The 17,017-nt window shown below is 36.1% G+C and overlaps 1 protein-coding gene across 2 annotated transcripts; it reads left to right on the plus strand.

Moving 5' to 3' along the window:
• The first annotated feature begins 370 nt into the window (after positions 1 to 370).
• On the plus strand, positions 371 to 13,682 carry LOC131798375 (uncharacterized). 2 transcript variants are annotated; one of them, XM_066172607.1, is made up of 16 exons: positions 371 to 469; positions 1,457 to 1,511; positions 2,196 to 2,624; positions 3,226 to 3,540; positions 4,026 to 4,762; positions 5,258 to 5,299; positions 5,777 to 6,490; positions 6,986 to 7,027; positions 7,505 to 8,218; positions 8,714 to 8,755; positions 9,363 to 9,434; positions 9,771 to 9,836; positions 10,407 to 10,457; positions 10,933 to 11,034; positions 11,563 to 11,620; positions 12,031 to 13,682. In XM_066172607.1, the coding sequence occupies exons 2-16, from the start codon at positions 1,502 to 1,504 to the stop codon at positions 12,216 to 12,218; spliced, it is 3,582 nt and encodes a 1,193-aa protein (XP_066028704.1). In that variant the 5' UTR covers positions 371 to 469; positions 1,457 to 1,501; the 3' UTR covers positions 12,219 to 13,682. The 2 variants fall into 2 exon arrangements, with proteins under 2 accessions (XP_066028704.1, XP_066028705.1); XM_066172608.1 differs by lacking the exon at positions 371 to 469 and adding an exon at positions 869 to 913.
• The last annotated feature ends 3,335 nt before the right edge of the window (positions 13,683 to 17,017 follow it).

Genomic DNA, 17,017 nt, shown 5'->3' on the forward strand with positions numbered 1-17,017 from the left:
CTTCACGTGTTTCTTTTGCTTGTAAAACAATAAAAACCGCTGCATAACAATTTTTTAATAAGAAAATCTTTATTTTGGTAACCTAGAAGTACATATCGTGCGAGAAGAAAAGCTCTTAACTCAGGAATTTACCTTACCAATATTTCCAAATCCTATACAACCCTGATTTCCTCTGCCATCTTGCAGTCCATAATGCAATGCGATGATCCCAGAGTGCAATACGCTCGTTGTATCCGCGAAAACAGCAAGTTTCGCGCCATTTCTTAGCGACTGCTTTCGGATAGTTCCGGAAGTTTATTTTTGTCGTCTTCTTTCGCTACAATTCACGAGCCTCGTTACGAGTATTAAGTAAAGTTATAGTTATTTTTAGATGTAGAGAAAACTTGCATTCGAGACTTTGTGGAGGAGCTATGGTGTGTGGCGTGTTTGTGTGGAAAAGTGTAATTTTCGTCCGACAGGCCACAGGAAGGTAAATGTCTCAGGTTTGAGAAGGTTAAGCGTCTCGGTATAGATAAGTTACAATACTTCGTTTGGATGCTTCAGAATCTTGCTGTGAATACAAATTTCAGTGCATCAAAGATACGATTCTCAGTTCGAATAACTTACAGTAGTACCATCGATAGATATCGGACTTCATTTAGGTTTATTTGTAAGGCATCCCTCAAGTAATTTTATAACAGAGATCAACATAGATGATGAGGTAATTAAATTTGAACCATATGTGCTTTTCTTATGCGAGTATTGCATTGAGGCAATACTTTGATCAATATTTTGATTTTTGACGTTTCTACGCACCGTCTTTCGATCACGTGGGGCAGTTTGGCCGCTGAAAATCCCACATTTTAAACTGATGTTAGAATCGGAAGCTGTTAATCGGAGGTTGTGTGTTATCATGATTCTTCATCATTTTCGTGTAAGGATGCACCAGTATCACAGAGGTTCAACTCCCGCATATACCTCAATTTTTTTTATCAGGCTTTATTCTTACTTCTGCTGAAGTGGTGTTTATTACTGCGAAGATCACTCTCGTTTAACGTACAGCTAGTCTTGCGTGCAGGTTGACTTAGTTCATGTGATAAGTGAAAATGTTTATAGTTTCTTTGACGAGCTGATGTTAGAATCGGAAGCTGTTAATCGGAGGTTGTGTGTTATCATAATTCTTCATCATTTTCGTGTAAGGATGCACCAGTATCACAGAGGTTCAACTCTCGCATAGACCTCAATTTTTTTTTATCAGGCTTTATTCTTACTTCTGCTGAAGTGGTGTTTATTACTGCGAAGATCACTCTCGTTTAACGTACAGCTAGTCTTGCGTGCAGGTTGACTTAGTTCATGTGATAAGTGAAAATGTTTCATAGTTTCTTTGACGTGGTTTCCATATCATGTCTGTCGAGTTTGTTGTTTTGCATGAGATGCCTTTAAAATTAATAACAGTTCATGAATTTATCTGTTGTAGAATTCTCAAAATATAATATTAGAGACAAGGACTAGGTGAACCATCATGTCTTTTGGTAAGTGTTAATTGCTATTCTTTTTTTTTTCTTACAAGTATGTTATTCAACAGTTCAAGATGATATGTACAATATATAATGATCTGTTTACCTGGACAGGAGGTCTATATCGCGAAAAACTTTGCTGAGGTCTTGTTGAGAGCCATACTTAAGACAAAATCCCCACACTTTTTCTGAATACAGATCTAGACTGGCCTAGGCTGGTAAAAAATAGGTTTTTTCCCCCCGCAGTGAGTTGGGTCATACTGATGCAAGCCTTGTATTCATAATTAACTATTCTTTTACAACTTAACTAATCTACTGTGGCCAAAACACACTTGGTTAGCCAGAGACACACAGGTGTCAAATCAGAATCCTAGAGCAGTCAAGTAACTGGATTTTTCTGCCAAACTCCAGTGATTAAGCTATGAACTCTGCCTACCCACAGTTGATAACATCTTGAAGAAAATGGCTTGTTTATTTGTTTCTTTTCACTGCTCACTAGGCAATTTTGTAGTTCTTTTTAAGAATCATTCTATAGACCCACAATTATTTTTTCATGTGAATAGGAATCCTTTAATAACATACTCCTGTATCAAAGGGCCATCCTGCGTAGATATTTGTTATTACTGTTTTATCGACTAAAGGTGTTGTAGAATATTGTGGTAACTATTCTGTGAAACTCATGTTTCATTTCTACTCTAGGGCATTCATCACTGGTCAGAAGGCCATCCAGTTCCCTAAAGGAAAAGTTAATGGTTCGGATAGAATCACATAGAGACTCTATGGATATCCTTAAAAAAGTGCTCAGAATCAATAAAACCCAAGGCAAGACAGTTCAAGAGGTTATTGCCTTTGCTGAAGAAAGAGATGGAGAACTGTTTCTTGATACTTGGAGGTTTATCTTTGTACGTCTCTCATTGAGGAAAGATTTTGAGAAACTTGTGGATGCTGATCACTGGCCACTCACAAATCCTATTAAAACATTAGAAGGTCCTCTTCAAGACCAGCATACAAGGAAGGCTTATGATAACACCCATGAGAGAAGTCTGCAGGAGAATTCACCATACAGGAACAAGCCTGAAGAGCCTCTTTCAAACAAATTGAAGGAGACAAGGCTTAATAATCTAAAAGGTAATTGATGTTTACATTCAAATTTGGACTTAACACATTCTAGAATAAGTAAGTATTCTTAATAAGTTTTTCATAAAGGACATTTCTCCTATAAAGGTAATTAGGGTCTCTTAGGTGACTAGTGTGGTTTGAATAAAGTAAATGAAGATCTTATCACCTGGCTCATTGCATCTGAAAATTGCAAATCTGCTACAATTTTGCTTTCTCCATCGGGAGATAATTTTGTAATTTCTCTCCATAGTATCCATACATTATCTCTCAAACAGGTGATGAGAATATATACTCAAAATTTTCAGGCATGGTAGATCTTGCTGACTTAATCTAACACCAAGTTCCTGTAACTAATTTAAAAGGAAATGTGCAGCACCTAGAGGGGAGAACCAACAATCAGATGTTGGGAGTTGAAGGTTAAACTGCTCATTAGGCCACTCCTTATTAACACTTTTGTCAGAATGAGAGTGTAAAATTAGGATCATTTACCAAAGGCCAGGGACAAATGAGAGGTGGCTTTGTCAGTTGCAGGATTAAAATTAAACTTTAAACTTAGAGCAGTTTTATTGGTACCTTTTTTGTAATTGTCCCCTTGTTTTCTTGTAATAAGTGTCGAGATTGGAGACCCAGAAGACAAGGTCTTCATCCAAGAATTGGCCAGATTGGAGTTTACCACCACCTTCAGAAGATAACCTGAGTCAGGAAACTTGGAAAGAAACCACCATGGAAATGAGAGATGATGAAGCTGGAGAAAAAGATGTTTCTTCAGATGGGCAGAACTTACAGGAATTTTTGAATGGTGACTCTTCTTTGTCATCACCTGCACCTTTACCAAGCCAGTTGGAGCAATTTGCTGCACCTGGCACAAGTGTTACAGAGAAAGAGGAAGGAAGGAGTTTAACATGGCAGATTGACTCAGATCATGGTTTGTCTTCAGATGACTCACAACCAGTTACAACCAGTTACTCATAACCAGTCACTTGCGTAGGACAGAGAATAAATCCTGACTTCCTAGGAGTAATCGAACCTCAGACCTTTTGATTCTGCATTTCAATTTTACCACTGAGCCACAGAGACTCTATGGAGAGCAAAGCCATCACAAAGTTCATATATGACATGTGTCCTGCATACTGCTAGGATCAGGAATGTTGATAACGTACTGCTGATAGTATGCTGATCCTAGCAGTATGCAGGATGTGTGTCAAATAAACTTCATAATGGCCTTGTTCTCTACAGTGTCTCTATGGCTTAGTGGTAGAGCATTAGAACATGGAATCCGAAGGTCAGAGGTTTGATTTCTCATGGGAACTCTAAACTTTTTAATTGTCCCACTCTCATGACAAAATAAAAAACATCTTTCTATATTTCTTTAACAAGCTTAAAATTTACCATCTTTCTTATTCTTTTCAGAAAATTGCTCCTTACAGCTTGAGGATCAGAATGGACAGAACTTGCAGGAAAACAGAAGAATGTCTAGGGCCCCTCTTTTATCATTGCCAGCACATGTTGTGCGTGAAACCATGGCAAGCCATTGCCAGCAGGCATCAGCACCAGACAACCACAGTGGTTCAGCATCCCAGATTGACACCATTCCTAGTTTATATTTAGATGACTCAAGGACCTTAAGCACTGGAACAAGGCCAGTGACCCCTGAAGGAGCAAATAAGCCTGTGGGCAGTATTACAGTTCATCAATTACATCTTTGGGATTCCTCACTACAAAATGAAAATCAAGATACTGGGTTCTTCTCAGAAGAAGGTAACTCCCACCCCCAGATGACATCATTATCCACTGCTCCAGTGGACACACCTACCTCAGGGCATGAAGGTGTCCAGTACCAAATCAGTGCATCCAGTCTAAGTATACTTGAAGGTGGAAAAACTAAACATCAGATTCAGTCAATGTCAAGCCTCTCCAACGAGCAGCTTGATCACTTTGAAATAGTACTAGCCAGACCCAACACTCCTGAAGGAGCACAGCCTGATAGAAACTCCCCCTCACTAGTGACTGGACGTCATATCAACAGGCCAAACCAGACTGACCCAGTGGAAGTGGATGTTGTCCTAGAAAATGGTCAAGGAATTGATGGAGCTGTAGAGCATTATGATGCCATAGAAAATAATGGTCTCCTGGAAGAAACGAAACAGGTAACAATGTGCTGTTGTGCAACAGTTATTGTGCAAGAATTAAATAATTATCTGAAAAGAAGGAAAAGCCAATCAAACCATGTGGCTTCTGTCTGGGTCTCAGAAATCTACAGTTTGAAAGATTTATATGTTGATTGTTTTGTCTAGGGGTCAAAATTCAAGTTAGCTGGTATGAGATGTAAAATGAAATGCTCAATTAAAAGTCAGCTGATTGTCTTCTACCTGAACTGGATTCATTTGTGTAGAGATAACATATTTTTACAAGTAGTTGTAGAATTTTAGGCTGTGTGGGCCTTAAAACTCCTATCATTAAACTGCTTTAATTGAACACAACAAAATCCTCAGGTTTGATTTAAGACTTGAAAGTGTCCTATTTACTCCAGAATTGTCTGGAACACTTGAGAATGAATCATATATTAAACCATAATTTGTTATATTTTAGGTGCTTGAATGTATTTCTTAAACTAAGACTGTATCATCATGACTTTTTTTCAGAAATTAGAATCCTCAGAGAAAAGTGTCGTGTATTTAACAGAGGTAAGTTGTGTATGAATCAATAGAGGATTTTTAAATATTCAATAGAAATTTTAATTGAGTGAATGGTCCAACCTGTTTCAAAATTTTTTTCGATATTTGTACTGTTGCCAAAAGCCAAGAGAAAAAGATCTGCATAACATGCCTCAACCTTAATCTGTGTAATTATTAAAGCTTTAAATAGTGGTGATGCCTTTTTCCCAAGTGTTTGGAAGAAGCTGCTCATGTCAAAGAGAAATAAAGGATTTCCTTATAGTGTTTGCACAATACCTTTTCTTTAGCTGTAGTTATTCCTAGCTTCATATTTACATAATACACAGTTTGCCACGAAATCTTTGTGTAGTGACACTTTCCCCTCTATTCTTTAATTTGTTTTATTTAATTTGTTATTGGTTGCCATATAAAGGTTTGAAAAATGTAGTGAAATGTTGATTGTTTAATAATTTTTACTTAAATGCAGGTATTTTTACTTAAATGCAGGATCAGAATGGACAGAACTTGCAGGAAAACAGAAGAATGTCTAGGGCCCCTCTTTTATCATTGCCAGCACATGTTGTGCGTGAAACCATGGCAAGCCATTGCCAGCAGGCATCAGCACCAGACAACCACAGTGGTTCAGCATCCCAGATTGACACCATTCCTAGTTTATATTTAGATGACTCAAGGACCTTAAGCACTGGAACAAGGCCAGTGACCCCTGAAGGAGCAAATAAGCCTGTGGGCAGTATTACAGTTCATCAATTACATCTTTGGGATTCCTCACTACAAAATGAAAATCAAGATACTGGGTTCTTCTCAGAAGAAGGTAACTCCCACCCCCAGATGACATCATTATCCACTGCTCCAGTGGACACACCTACCTCAGGGCATGAAGGTGTCCAGTACCAAATCAGTGCATCCAGTCTAAGTATACTTGAAGGTGGAAAAACTAAACATCAGATTCAGTCAATGTCAAGCCTCTCCAACGAGCAGCTTGATCACTTTGAAATAGTACTAGCCAGACCCAACACTCCTGAAGGAGCACAGCCTGATAGAAACTCCCCCTCACTAGTGACTGGACGTCATATCAACAGGCCAAACCAGACTGACCCAGTGGAAGTGGATGTTGTCCTAGAAAATGGTCAAGGAATTGATGGAGCTGTAGAGCATTATGATGCCATAGAAAATAATGGTCTCCTGGAAGAAACGAAACAGGTAACAATGTGCTGTTGTGCAACAGTTATTGTGCAAGAATTAAATAATTATCTGAAAAGAAGGAAAAGCCAATCAAACCATGTGGCTTCTGTCTGGGTCTCAGAAATCTACAGTTTGCAAGATTTATATGTTGATTGTTTTGTCTAGGGGTCAAAATTCAAGTTAGCTGGTATGAGATGTAAAATGAAATGCTCAATTAAAAGTCAGCTGATTGTCTTCTACCTGAACTGGATTCATTTGTGTAGAGATAACATATTTTTACAAGTAGTTGTAGAATTTTAGTCTGTGTGGGCCTTAAAACTCCTATCATTAAACTGCTTTAATTGAACACAACAAAATCCTCAGGTTTGATTTAAGACTTGAAAGTGTCCTATTTACTCCAGAATTGTCTGGAACACTTGAGAATGAATCATATATTAAACCATAATTTGTTATATTTTAGGTGCTTGAATGTATTTCTTAAACTAAGACTGTATCATCATGACTTTTTTTCAGAAATTAGAATCCTCAGAGAAAAGTGTCGTGTATTTAACAGAGGTAAGTTGTGTATGAATCAATAGAGGATTTTTAAATATTCAATAGAAATTTTAATTGAGTGAATGGTCCAACCTGTTTCAAAATTTTTTTCGATATTTGTACTGTTGCCAAAAGCCAAGAGAAAAAGATCTGCATAACATGCCTCAACCTTAATCTGTGTAATTATTAAAGCTTTAAATAGTGGTGATGCCTTTTTCCCAAGTGTTTGGAAGAAGCTGCTCATGTCAAAGAGAAATAAAGGATTTCCTTATAGTGTTTGCACAATACCTTTTCTTTAGCTGTAGTTATTCCTAGCTTCATATTTACATAATACACAGTTTGCCACGAAATCTTTGTGTAGTGACACTTTCCCCTCTATTCTTTAATTTGTTTTATTTAATTTGTTATTGGTTGCCATATAAAGGTTTGAAAAATGTAGTGAAATGTTGATTGTTTAATAATTTTTACTTAAATGCAGGTATTTTTACTTAAATGCAGGATCAGAATGGACAGAACTTGCAGGAAAACAGAAGAATGTCTAGGGCCCCTCTTTTATCATTGCCAGCACATGTTGTGCGTGAAACCATGGCAAGCCATTGCCAGCAGGCATCAGCACCAGACAACCACAGTGGTTCAGCATCCCAGATTGACACCATTCCCAGTTTATATTTAGATGACTCAAGGACCTTAAGCACTGGAACAAGGCCAGTGACCCCTGAAGGAGCAAATAAGCCTGTGGGCAGTATTACAGTTCATCAATTACATCTTTGGGATTCCTCACTACAAAATGAAAATCAAGATACTGGGTTCTTCTCAGAAGAAGGTAACTCCCACCCCCAGATGACATCATTATCCACTGCTCCAGTGGACACACCTACCTCAGGGCATGAAGGTGTCCAGTACCAAATCAGTGCATCCAGTCTAAGTATACTTGAAGGTGGAAAAACTAAACATCAGATTCAGTCAATGTCAAGCCTCTCCAACGAGCAGCTTGATCACTTTGAAATAGTACTAGCCAGACCCAACACTCCTGAAGGAGCACAGCCTGATAGAAACTCCCCCTCACTAGTGACTGGACGTCATATCAACAGGCCAAACCAGACTGACCCAGTGGAAGTGGATGTTGTCCTAGAAAATGGTCAAGGAATTGATGGAGCTGTAGAGCATTATGATGCCATAGAAAATAATGGTCTCCTGGAAGAAACGAAACAGGTAACAATGTGCTGTTGTGCAACAGTTATTGTGCAAGAATTAAATAATTATCTGAAAAGAAGGAAAAGCCAATCAAACCATGTGGCTTCTGTCTGGGTCTCAGAAATCTACAGTTTGCAAGATTTATATGTTGATTGTTTTGTCTAGGGGTCAAAATTCAAGTTAGCTGGTATGAGATGTAAAATGAAATGCTCAATTAAAAGTCAGCTGATTGTCTTCTACCTGAACTGGATTCATTTGTGTAGAGATAACATATTTTTACAAGTAGTTGTAGAATTTTAGGCTGTGTGGGCCTTAAAACTCCTATCATTAAACTGCTTTAATTAAACACAACAAAATCCTCAGGTTTGATTTAAGACTTGAAAGTGTCCTATTTACTCCAGAATTGTCTGGAACACTTGAGAATGAATCATATATTAAACCATAATTTGTTATATTTTAGGTGCTTGAATGTATTTCTTAAACTAAGACTGTATCATCATGACTTTTTTTCAGAAATTAGAATCCTCAGAGAAAAGTGTCGTGTATTTAACAGAGGTAAGTTGTGTATGAATCAATAGAGGATTTTTAAATATTCAATAGAAATTTTAATTGAGTGAATGGTCCAACCTGTTTCAAAATTTTTTTCGATATTTGTACTGTTGCCAAAAGCCAAGAGAAAAAGATCTGCATAACATGCCTCAACCTTAATCTGTGTAATTATTAAAGCTTTAAATAGTGGTGATGCCTTTTTCCCAAGTGTTTGGAAGAAGCTGCTCATGTCAAAGAGAAATAAAGGATTTCCTTATAGTGTTTGCACAATACCTTTTCTTTAGCTGTAGTTATTCCTAGCTTCATATTTACATAATACACAGTTTGCCACGAAATCTTTGTGTAGTGACACTTTCCCCTCTATTCTTTAATTTGTTTTATTTAATTTGTTATTGGTTGCCATATAAAGGTTTGAAAAATGTAGTGAAATGTTGATTGTTTAATAATTTTTACTTAAATGCAGGTATTTCTTCTACTTAATTATAATATAAAGGCAGTCAATTGCATTCAAACTCTACAAACTTAGGGTATTGGATGATAGAAGAATTGAGAGCACATCATGGAATGGTCTTATTTTGAATTGCCTAACTTAATATTGTAATCATTTCATCAGAAATTAAGAGAAAAAGAGTCATGTTGCCAAACTCTCAGGGCAGATCTGTTCCAGTCAAGGCAAACTTTGAAGGTATGTCAAGAGTGAGGAGTTTAAGAGGCTAAAGGGAGCTATTCAAGGCAGTTTTAAGTGCTTTTTATGCTTAGACTCATTGTAATAGCCAGTTATTTGTTGATAACTCCAGATGGCCAGGAGGTGAAAGGTGTCTTCACTGGCTTGAAATGTCTCTGACCTTAAAATGATTTAGCAATGGTCATTTACAGTAGATCTGTATATTCTATTACATTATATCTATGCTACATTAACTAGTAGATGTGGGAGCAGTCAGTCTTTGAGTTTCATATTCATTATCACCACAAAACTGTGACTGCTGTGTATACTCTTTTAATTATGACTGGTTTGTTCTAGGAATCCAGGCAGCAGTGTGCCAATTTAAAGGTTTTCAGTGATCATTTGCAGGAAGAAAATCAAGAGGTAAGACAAAGCATCATACAATCAAGAAGAAAGACCACCTGTGTAGATCCTTAGCAGATCCTGACATTAACATTTGGCTCTCAGTTAAGGAACTTTCAATCATTTCTGAAAATCCTTTAGTGGATTTGTTTTTGAAAGTAGATGCTGTAATTACTGTTCCTTTTTGCTGAAAAATACTAAGGAACCAAAGTCACAGAAAAAAAAATGAGAATTATACCAATTATTGTCACTGCTTCAAAGAATCATCAATTAAGCTTCTATATAATGTTTCAGCTGGAAAAGAAACACTACATTACTGCTTTAATCAGTGCTTGTTGTTGTTTAATCTACATTTAAGTAGGCTTATTTCTGAGTAAAATTTAGTTTATTTAGATAGGTATTCAGTCTTTATATTTACTTAGTATTGCTTCTATTTACTTAAAATTAGTCCTCCCAAATGTAATATGAGACAGCTTTCTTAAAGGTATTTTTAAGTGGTTTAAGACTATTGATATTAATAAGACTGATTGTCTAAAGTTAAGGTGAAGGTGAAGTTTGGCATCTTAAAAACTATTATTTCTTTTCTTTCAGCTGAGGAGAAGTTTGGAGGAACAGCAGCATTTGTCATATAGGATACTTGAGGTTTGGTTTGCACTTTGATTACTTCAGTATTGAGCTCTGAATATTATTCACTGATTTACAACATGTGAATCTAGCTGTGGACTTAATTATCACAGCACTTCTCAGGAATCAACATTTCTTGAAAGATTTCTAGTGAAATATTTGCCTATATTTGAGTGAGTGTTTTTTGTATGTTTGTTTGTTTGTCAGGTTGTCGATGTTGTTTTTGAACTCAGGCTAATTGCAGCTCAAGTTGTTCCAGGCAAAATAGTTTTTACTAGTAGCAACATGTACCTTCAATGCATAGTCTTGTTGCACAAGTAACCATTTAGCATTGAGAAGCAATTTCTCTCTTGACACATCATTTCTTTGTGGTTTTCTGTTTCCTTTTCCTCTTTGACTGTACTGAAGTGATATCACTTCAAAAAATAAAAACCATTAAAACTCTAGAAAATTAACCAAAATTTAATGTTTACACATATGATAATTGTTTCAGGACAATCGCAGGTTTGGGTTATTACAGGCTAGGCAAGCAGGTGATGTTGCTTTTGAAGGAAGCAGTGCAGCTGTAGGAGAGGGCAATGCATCAGATTGTAGCGTAAGTGCAATTTTTAACCATTTGATGATTTAAAAAGTCAAGGTTCTATAGTACATAAATGGTTGCATTTGGCATCAAAGTAGCTAGTGTTATAATATCCAAGCTGCTTGGCCTTACCATACTTGATCTGTACTTCAAACTTTGGAATCTTACTGGTAATGATGCTGATATGGGACCATGTTGTTAAATAAGACCAAAAGTATCTTGGGCTTGAAGAGGCGAGGTTATGTATTCATAATGAACCTTGGTACTTAGCTTGATCTAGAGTTCTTTTACCAAATTTCTGGGTGCTGTAATGTAAAAGCTTTTTAAAAACGTCTGTGTATTCTTACTTTGGCTAAATTTAACAATTATTTTGTCTTTTTGAGCTGACTCTAGCTGCAGCATTTTCTGAATAAATGAGTAAATATACCAACCTACATTTTACTTCTTAGGAATTTATAGTCCTTATAAATGAAATAAAATAAAATAATTATCAACTCCTCATTTCCAGATAGATAATGTTGAAATATTTTTGTCTTTGAGCAGGAGGTTGAACCAGAAGCTGATGAGCAGCCAGGTCCATTTCCTTATCACCAAGAGTCAGGTAAATTTTCAGTTGTTATACTGAGGTGATTAAATGTCAAAAAGAGCTGGGTAAATGTTTTTAAACAATAAACTTAATTTCCAAGCTACTAGTTGTAATTATTCAGGGTAATCAATACATTATTAAATTCTAATTATGTTGAAGTTATGATATGTTCAAAATTAGAAATACACTCACTATTTTGGCCCAATGCAAACAAGAGAAAGTTGATGGTGACTTAGTTTTGGGGGTTCTGTAACATGGAATGATCAGGGCTATTGTTACTCCCCGGCATATTTCTAAGGCTTCTCATGAGCTCATTGGAGTGTAAGGCTCTGGGAAAACCTATTGCACCTATGTCTTCTGAAGGTTTTGTTACATGTGTAAAACTATGAGAGAAGTTTAAAATTTATTTATATGATTTGTTTAAGACTCTGAAGATTCCAGTGATGATGAGTTCTTTGACGCACTAGACCAGACTTATATAGTAAATGAATGTGGAAAGAGTCTACTGAATCTTCCCTATCTTTGTGACCACATTAGTAACATCATCATCATCATCATAAGTGCTATTGTTACATATTATTTAATCTATATGATGTTTATAAATTCACGTTAATGCAACGTGAGATACCATGTTTGCCTCAGATGGCGGTTTATTGGCTGAGAAAATAGGTTAATGTTGTAAATATTTAAAAACTAGATGCATACCTGCAAGTGCTTTTAATGGTACAACTAGGCGTAGTCTACATTCAGTTTTTGCACACATTTCATGTGGAATTTTCAATGTGAAAGGCATGTGGAGAATTTAATCTCTCGTACAGCGCTTTTACAAGCATTTCAATTAGTTCTGGAAGCCTCCATGTGAAAAAAAGATGTAATTATCGCCTCGACAACAATCTGTACATGAGCAAATGTGAATTTAACTCTCAGGCCTTCTAGGTAGTGCTTGTGTAACATGTGCTATTAGTTTTTGTTAATATGTATTTGACACTTTGTCTAATAGCTGTCAAAAGGTTTGGTGATTTCTTGTACACAATCATAGATGAATGGATTGTGTGTGGACATTTTTAATAATGGAAGATCTTTCCAAAAATTCTCAATGAAAGAAAAAAATTAATAGATTCTTGGAAAAACACAAGAATTAGCTTTTCCTCTACTGGAGACATCAATTTTATCTTGCAATTTGGCGATTCCGTAGATGAATTGAAATGTACAATCAGCATTCAAGAAAACTAGCATCTGTAATGGTGTGCTTTTCCAATCTTCAGTCATAAGAGGCGAGCTTGTTATATTGATGATAACATATGATAGGCATGAACATACATGTATGTCAGTTTTTGGTAATATATACCGCATGAGATTTTAGAAAAAAAAATACAGTTAGCATTAAAACGTTTCTTGATTGATCATTTATGATAGAGAACAAATGAATAGTTATATGTAGATACAGTTATGATAGACAGTTGAGGGACATTAAGCCAAAAGCCAATTTTCAGTGACATATACCTAGTGAGATTTTAGAGAAAAATGCAGTTGACATGAAAACATTCTCTAAGTAATAATTTATGGTATAGGGTTAATGAACTGATATTTGTAGATATATTTATGATAGACAGTTAAAGGACATTAAGGCAAAAGCCATTTTGAGAATATTTTGAAAGTGACATGTTGACTTATTTAGAGAGAACATGATTATATTTTAACGGCAAAATTTTTCCAATAGCCTTAAAACTATTTTTCTCAAAATGTAGTGTCTTAAGCAATTGACTGTATAATTTTTTTGCTCCTTTTATATTATTTTATTTTCAGTTTGTAACAATTTATAAATTAAATGTCGCAAGTGAAGATATAAATTATCGAAATGTAAACCTTCGCTCTGACAAAGGGCTAACACTCTCTCAATTCTTTTTCCCAAGTATTGTGGAAAATGTGTGACTGCATACCACAAACAGACAAGAGTTATCAAATCAGTCTTACGTTCTGTGGTTTAAAGGTTAATGTACGTCCTAGCTAGACGAAAAAATGAAGCTGTTTGGCTTAGATGTGATTTTGAAAACATTAAAAGTATTTAGTTTATCCATGTTGTTCCATGCTTGTCTCTGGAATCTAGAATTATCTAGGGAAAAAAGTATTCTATGTCTAAAATTCGTCCGTATTTTAGTCAAAAATTAATCAATTGAAATTAATTAGGACTACTTCATTTGAAGTTCTGAACCCACTGTTCAAATCAGTCACTATGTCGCGTTGATTGCCTCCAGAAAAGACACAAACTCTCCCCAGTCTCCTATGGACACAGATATAAGATGCCCCATACGGATGAGACAAACCATAGTACCCCTAAGGATTGAATATAGAGTACAGAAGAGACATCTGAGCTGAAAGGGACTTGAAAACCTCAAATTAACTCTACAAACTGTGGGGATACAGAAACAAAAACCATATTTTATAGACTTATGTCTAATGTATCTTCGGCCTGTCTGCATGGCTTATTTACTCACTCTGACCGGCTCAGCTTGCAACAAAAATTTCACATAAAATTTATTTTGGTGGACTCATATAGTAGATGAATTTGGAAAGAGTCTACTGAATCTTCTCTCTCTTTGTGACCACATTAGTAACATCATCATCATTATAAGTGCTATTGTTACATATTATTTAACCTATATGATGTTTATAAATTCACAGTTGTTTACTGTTATTATTATCATTTTTTCAATACCATCATGATTATTGGTTAAATGTCAAATTAGTCACTATAATAATAATCTTTATTGAGATACTGATACCTTTTTCACACAAATATGGTTTTCAAAAAGGATCTCGTGAATTATATTCTTGAGTAATCTCTCACTAGTGGAACAGGGTACTTATTAAGACATGTGGCTCACCCAAAAAGGTAAGTCTTGCTTGCTTAGCATGTCTACGTTTTTATTTGGGAGAACAAAGTAATCGCTTATCAAGCCCCAGTTGTTCGAAGGGTGGAGAACAATGTCCACTGGATAAATCTCTAGCCGATGGATAGCGCTGTACGTTTTCTTAACTCGTCCGCTGAATAGTGATTCATCCGTTGGATATGGGCCATTTCCTTGGAGGTCCCACTTACTTAAAGTGCTGAAGCCGTATATATATTGGGATGGTTGCGCGTCTCAGTTCTAAATGTCAGTCATGTTTCCAAATATTTTAACCGTTTGCATTTCAGAGTTAAATAAATCTCCGGCTTGGATGTAAACACGTCAAATAAAAACTAGCTATTCGCACAGGCAACTACCGAGATCTTCGAAATGACGACCTCCAGACTCTCTTTTTTCCCGCTCATCTGCCGCCATGGAATTTGGCAATAGCGACCGTGACGTAATGATCGTTTACTTGGCAAGTAGAGAAGCCATGGCTGTGCAATGTTCTGGTGTAAAGCACGCAGGAAACTCGAGACGTGGTCGTTCAGTAGTCATATCTAAAAAAAACCTCACTCCTCACCTCGCCTCTTCTCTCGCGCCTGCTAAACGATATTGAATAAAGGAAAAGTAGCGTGTAAGATGATATTTAAAATATAGAAAATTATATATGGGCGTGCGTCGATATGGAATTTCTCTTCGAGTGTTTAACTCAATAGCTCACGAGTTATAATAAACACAATCTCCCTTAACTGACAAGAAAGTCAACTTTATTAATGAATGAAAATGAAAGAATCGCCAATCCCCGAGTAAAAATCGTTAAGTGCGTTGGCGTTAAAGCTCAAGATGAAAAAATGCGATGAAACTCTACAAAAGTAAATGAACGTAATTTTTAAAATACAAAATTCTCAATTATAATATTTGCCTTACCGACAGAAGAAATCTTTCAGTTACACGACCAAAAACGGCCTGTGGCAAATCTTTTAGTTGCCGATTTCCGTTCTCAGCCGCGAGAAATGCCATTACCAAAGCCACTGAATAAGTAACTTTCAGTTTTTCTTTCCGTATTTTGGTTTTCTTCCCCTCCTAGGTAAGTTTGAATGTCATTGGCTCTAAGCGATGCGTATTTTTCAGTGTTTTAGCAGCCATAGCCCGAAAAAATTCCGACAAATGACCTTGGATTGAGAATGGTGTCTTGGCTTTGCCGTTCATTCATCAACCTGACCGAGTGGCGCGAAAGGCGAATAAGTGTTAGCAGCTGATTGGCGATACCAAACAAAGGTGGAAAAATATCATGTTTTTCCTGTCACGCAACATTTCTAATTTAATTAGCGTATTTTAGGCTTTTTTACTCTTATTTTTTGACTTATTATTTTATGAATGATTTGATTTTTTCGATCTGCGATCCGATCTGTGACCCTGTCTGGTCTGGTGCATGATTCATATTTTTTCATGTGTGTTGTTACGGCTTTCTTAGGCCTGGAAATCCTTGTGTAACACCGTAGAATAGTTAGTTCAGCTCTATGTTCTGAACTCTGATTGAGTACGCTCTCAACCAATGACAGCGCGCGTTATATCCGAACTTTATTATATATGATTATCGTCTCTTAAGCAATTTGGTTTCCAACAAGTTGGTAGGGTCGCACGTGGGACTTTTACTGACTCTGTCTTGCGAAGTTGTTGTCATTGATTCGGTTTGACCAACACTCTGAAGGTATGCTGGAGTTTCACCCGTTTACAAAGCATTGAAATCAAAGTAAAGACAGCAGGTGAGTCGATCAGTGTGGGACAGGCGTACGTGTTGTAAATAAACGAAGTATCGAGTTTTTAATAATATTTTGACATTAAGGACTAGTATATAGATATACTGTTGCGCATTTCCACGATTGCTCCGAAAGCTCATCAGACATACGTGAACTTACCGGTGATTTAGCCAGGAACACAGAGGAATAGGAAGCCGGCAGACAGCTATTTCGGAGCAGGAGATCCTAAATTTAAATTTTGGCTCACAAGAGGAATGCTGGCCAATAGGAAGCATGATAAAGAGCAGGGCTAATTTGAGAATTAACCGTATTTATTTCTGATTCTTATGTTTTAAAAGTAAAATGTTACTGTAGATTGAGGCCAAATAACCTTTAATATTAACAGTAGTCTACTAGTGATGTCTTTATTCATTTGATAAAATACATATTAAAGGTCACAATGGAGAAGATTTTGCGATAAAAATACTAAAATACTAACAAATACTTACAATTTCAAAAGTTAAAATAATAAAACATAAGTTATGCTGCTAATTTATACTTAAAATTTTGACCTATTTTTAAAACTATTCTAAAAGCATTCAGTGTCTATTTTAGGTAGCTGGGTACAATCACATCTTCGCCTTTCACATCTTAGGTTGTTGTAACAATAACTATATTTTTCAGTCTATTTATTTGGCTAAGAAAAATTAAGAGGCACATCTTTTCCTTACATTAAATTTATTCTCAGATTTTATAAACTGTGTATAAGGGAACTGAATTTT

Source organism: Pocillopora verrucosa, chromosome 9, assembly GCF_036669915.1.
Source record: "Pocillopora verrucosa isolate sample1 chromosome 9, ASM3666991v2, whole genome shotgun sequence".
Classification (NCBI taxonomy): domain Eukaryota; kingdom Metazoa; phylum Cnidaria; class Anthozoa; order Scleractinia; family Pocilloporidae; genus Pocillopora; species Pocillopora verrucosa.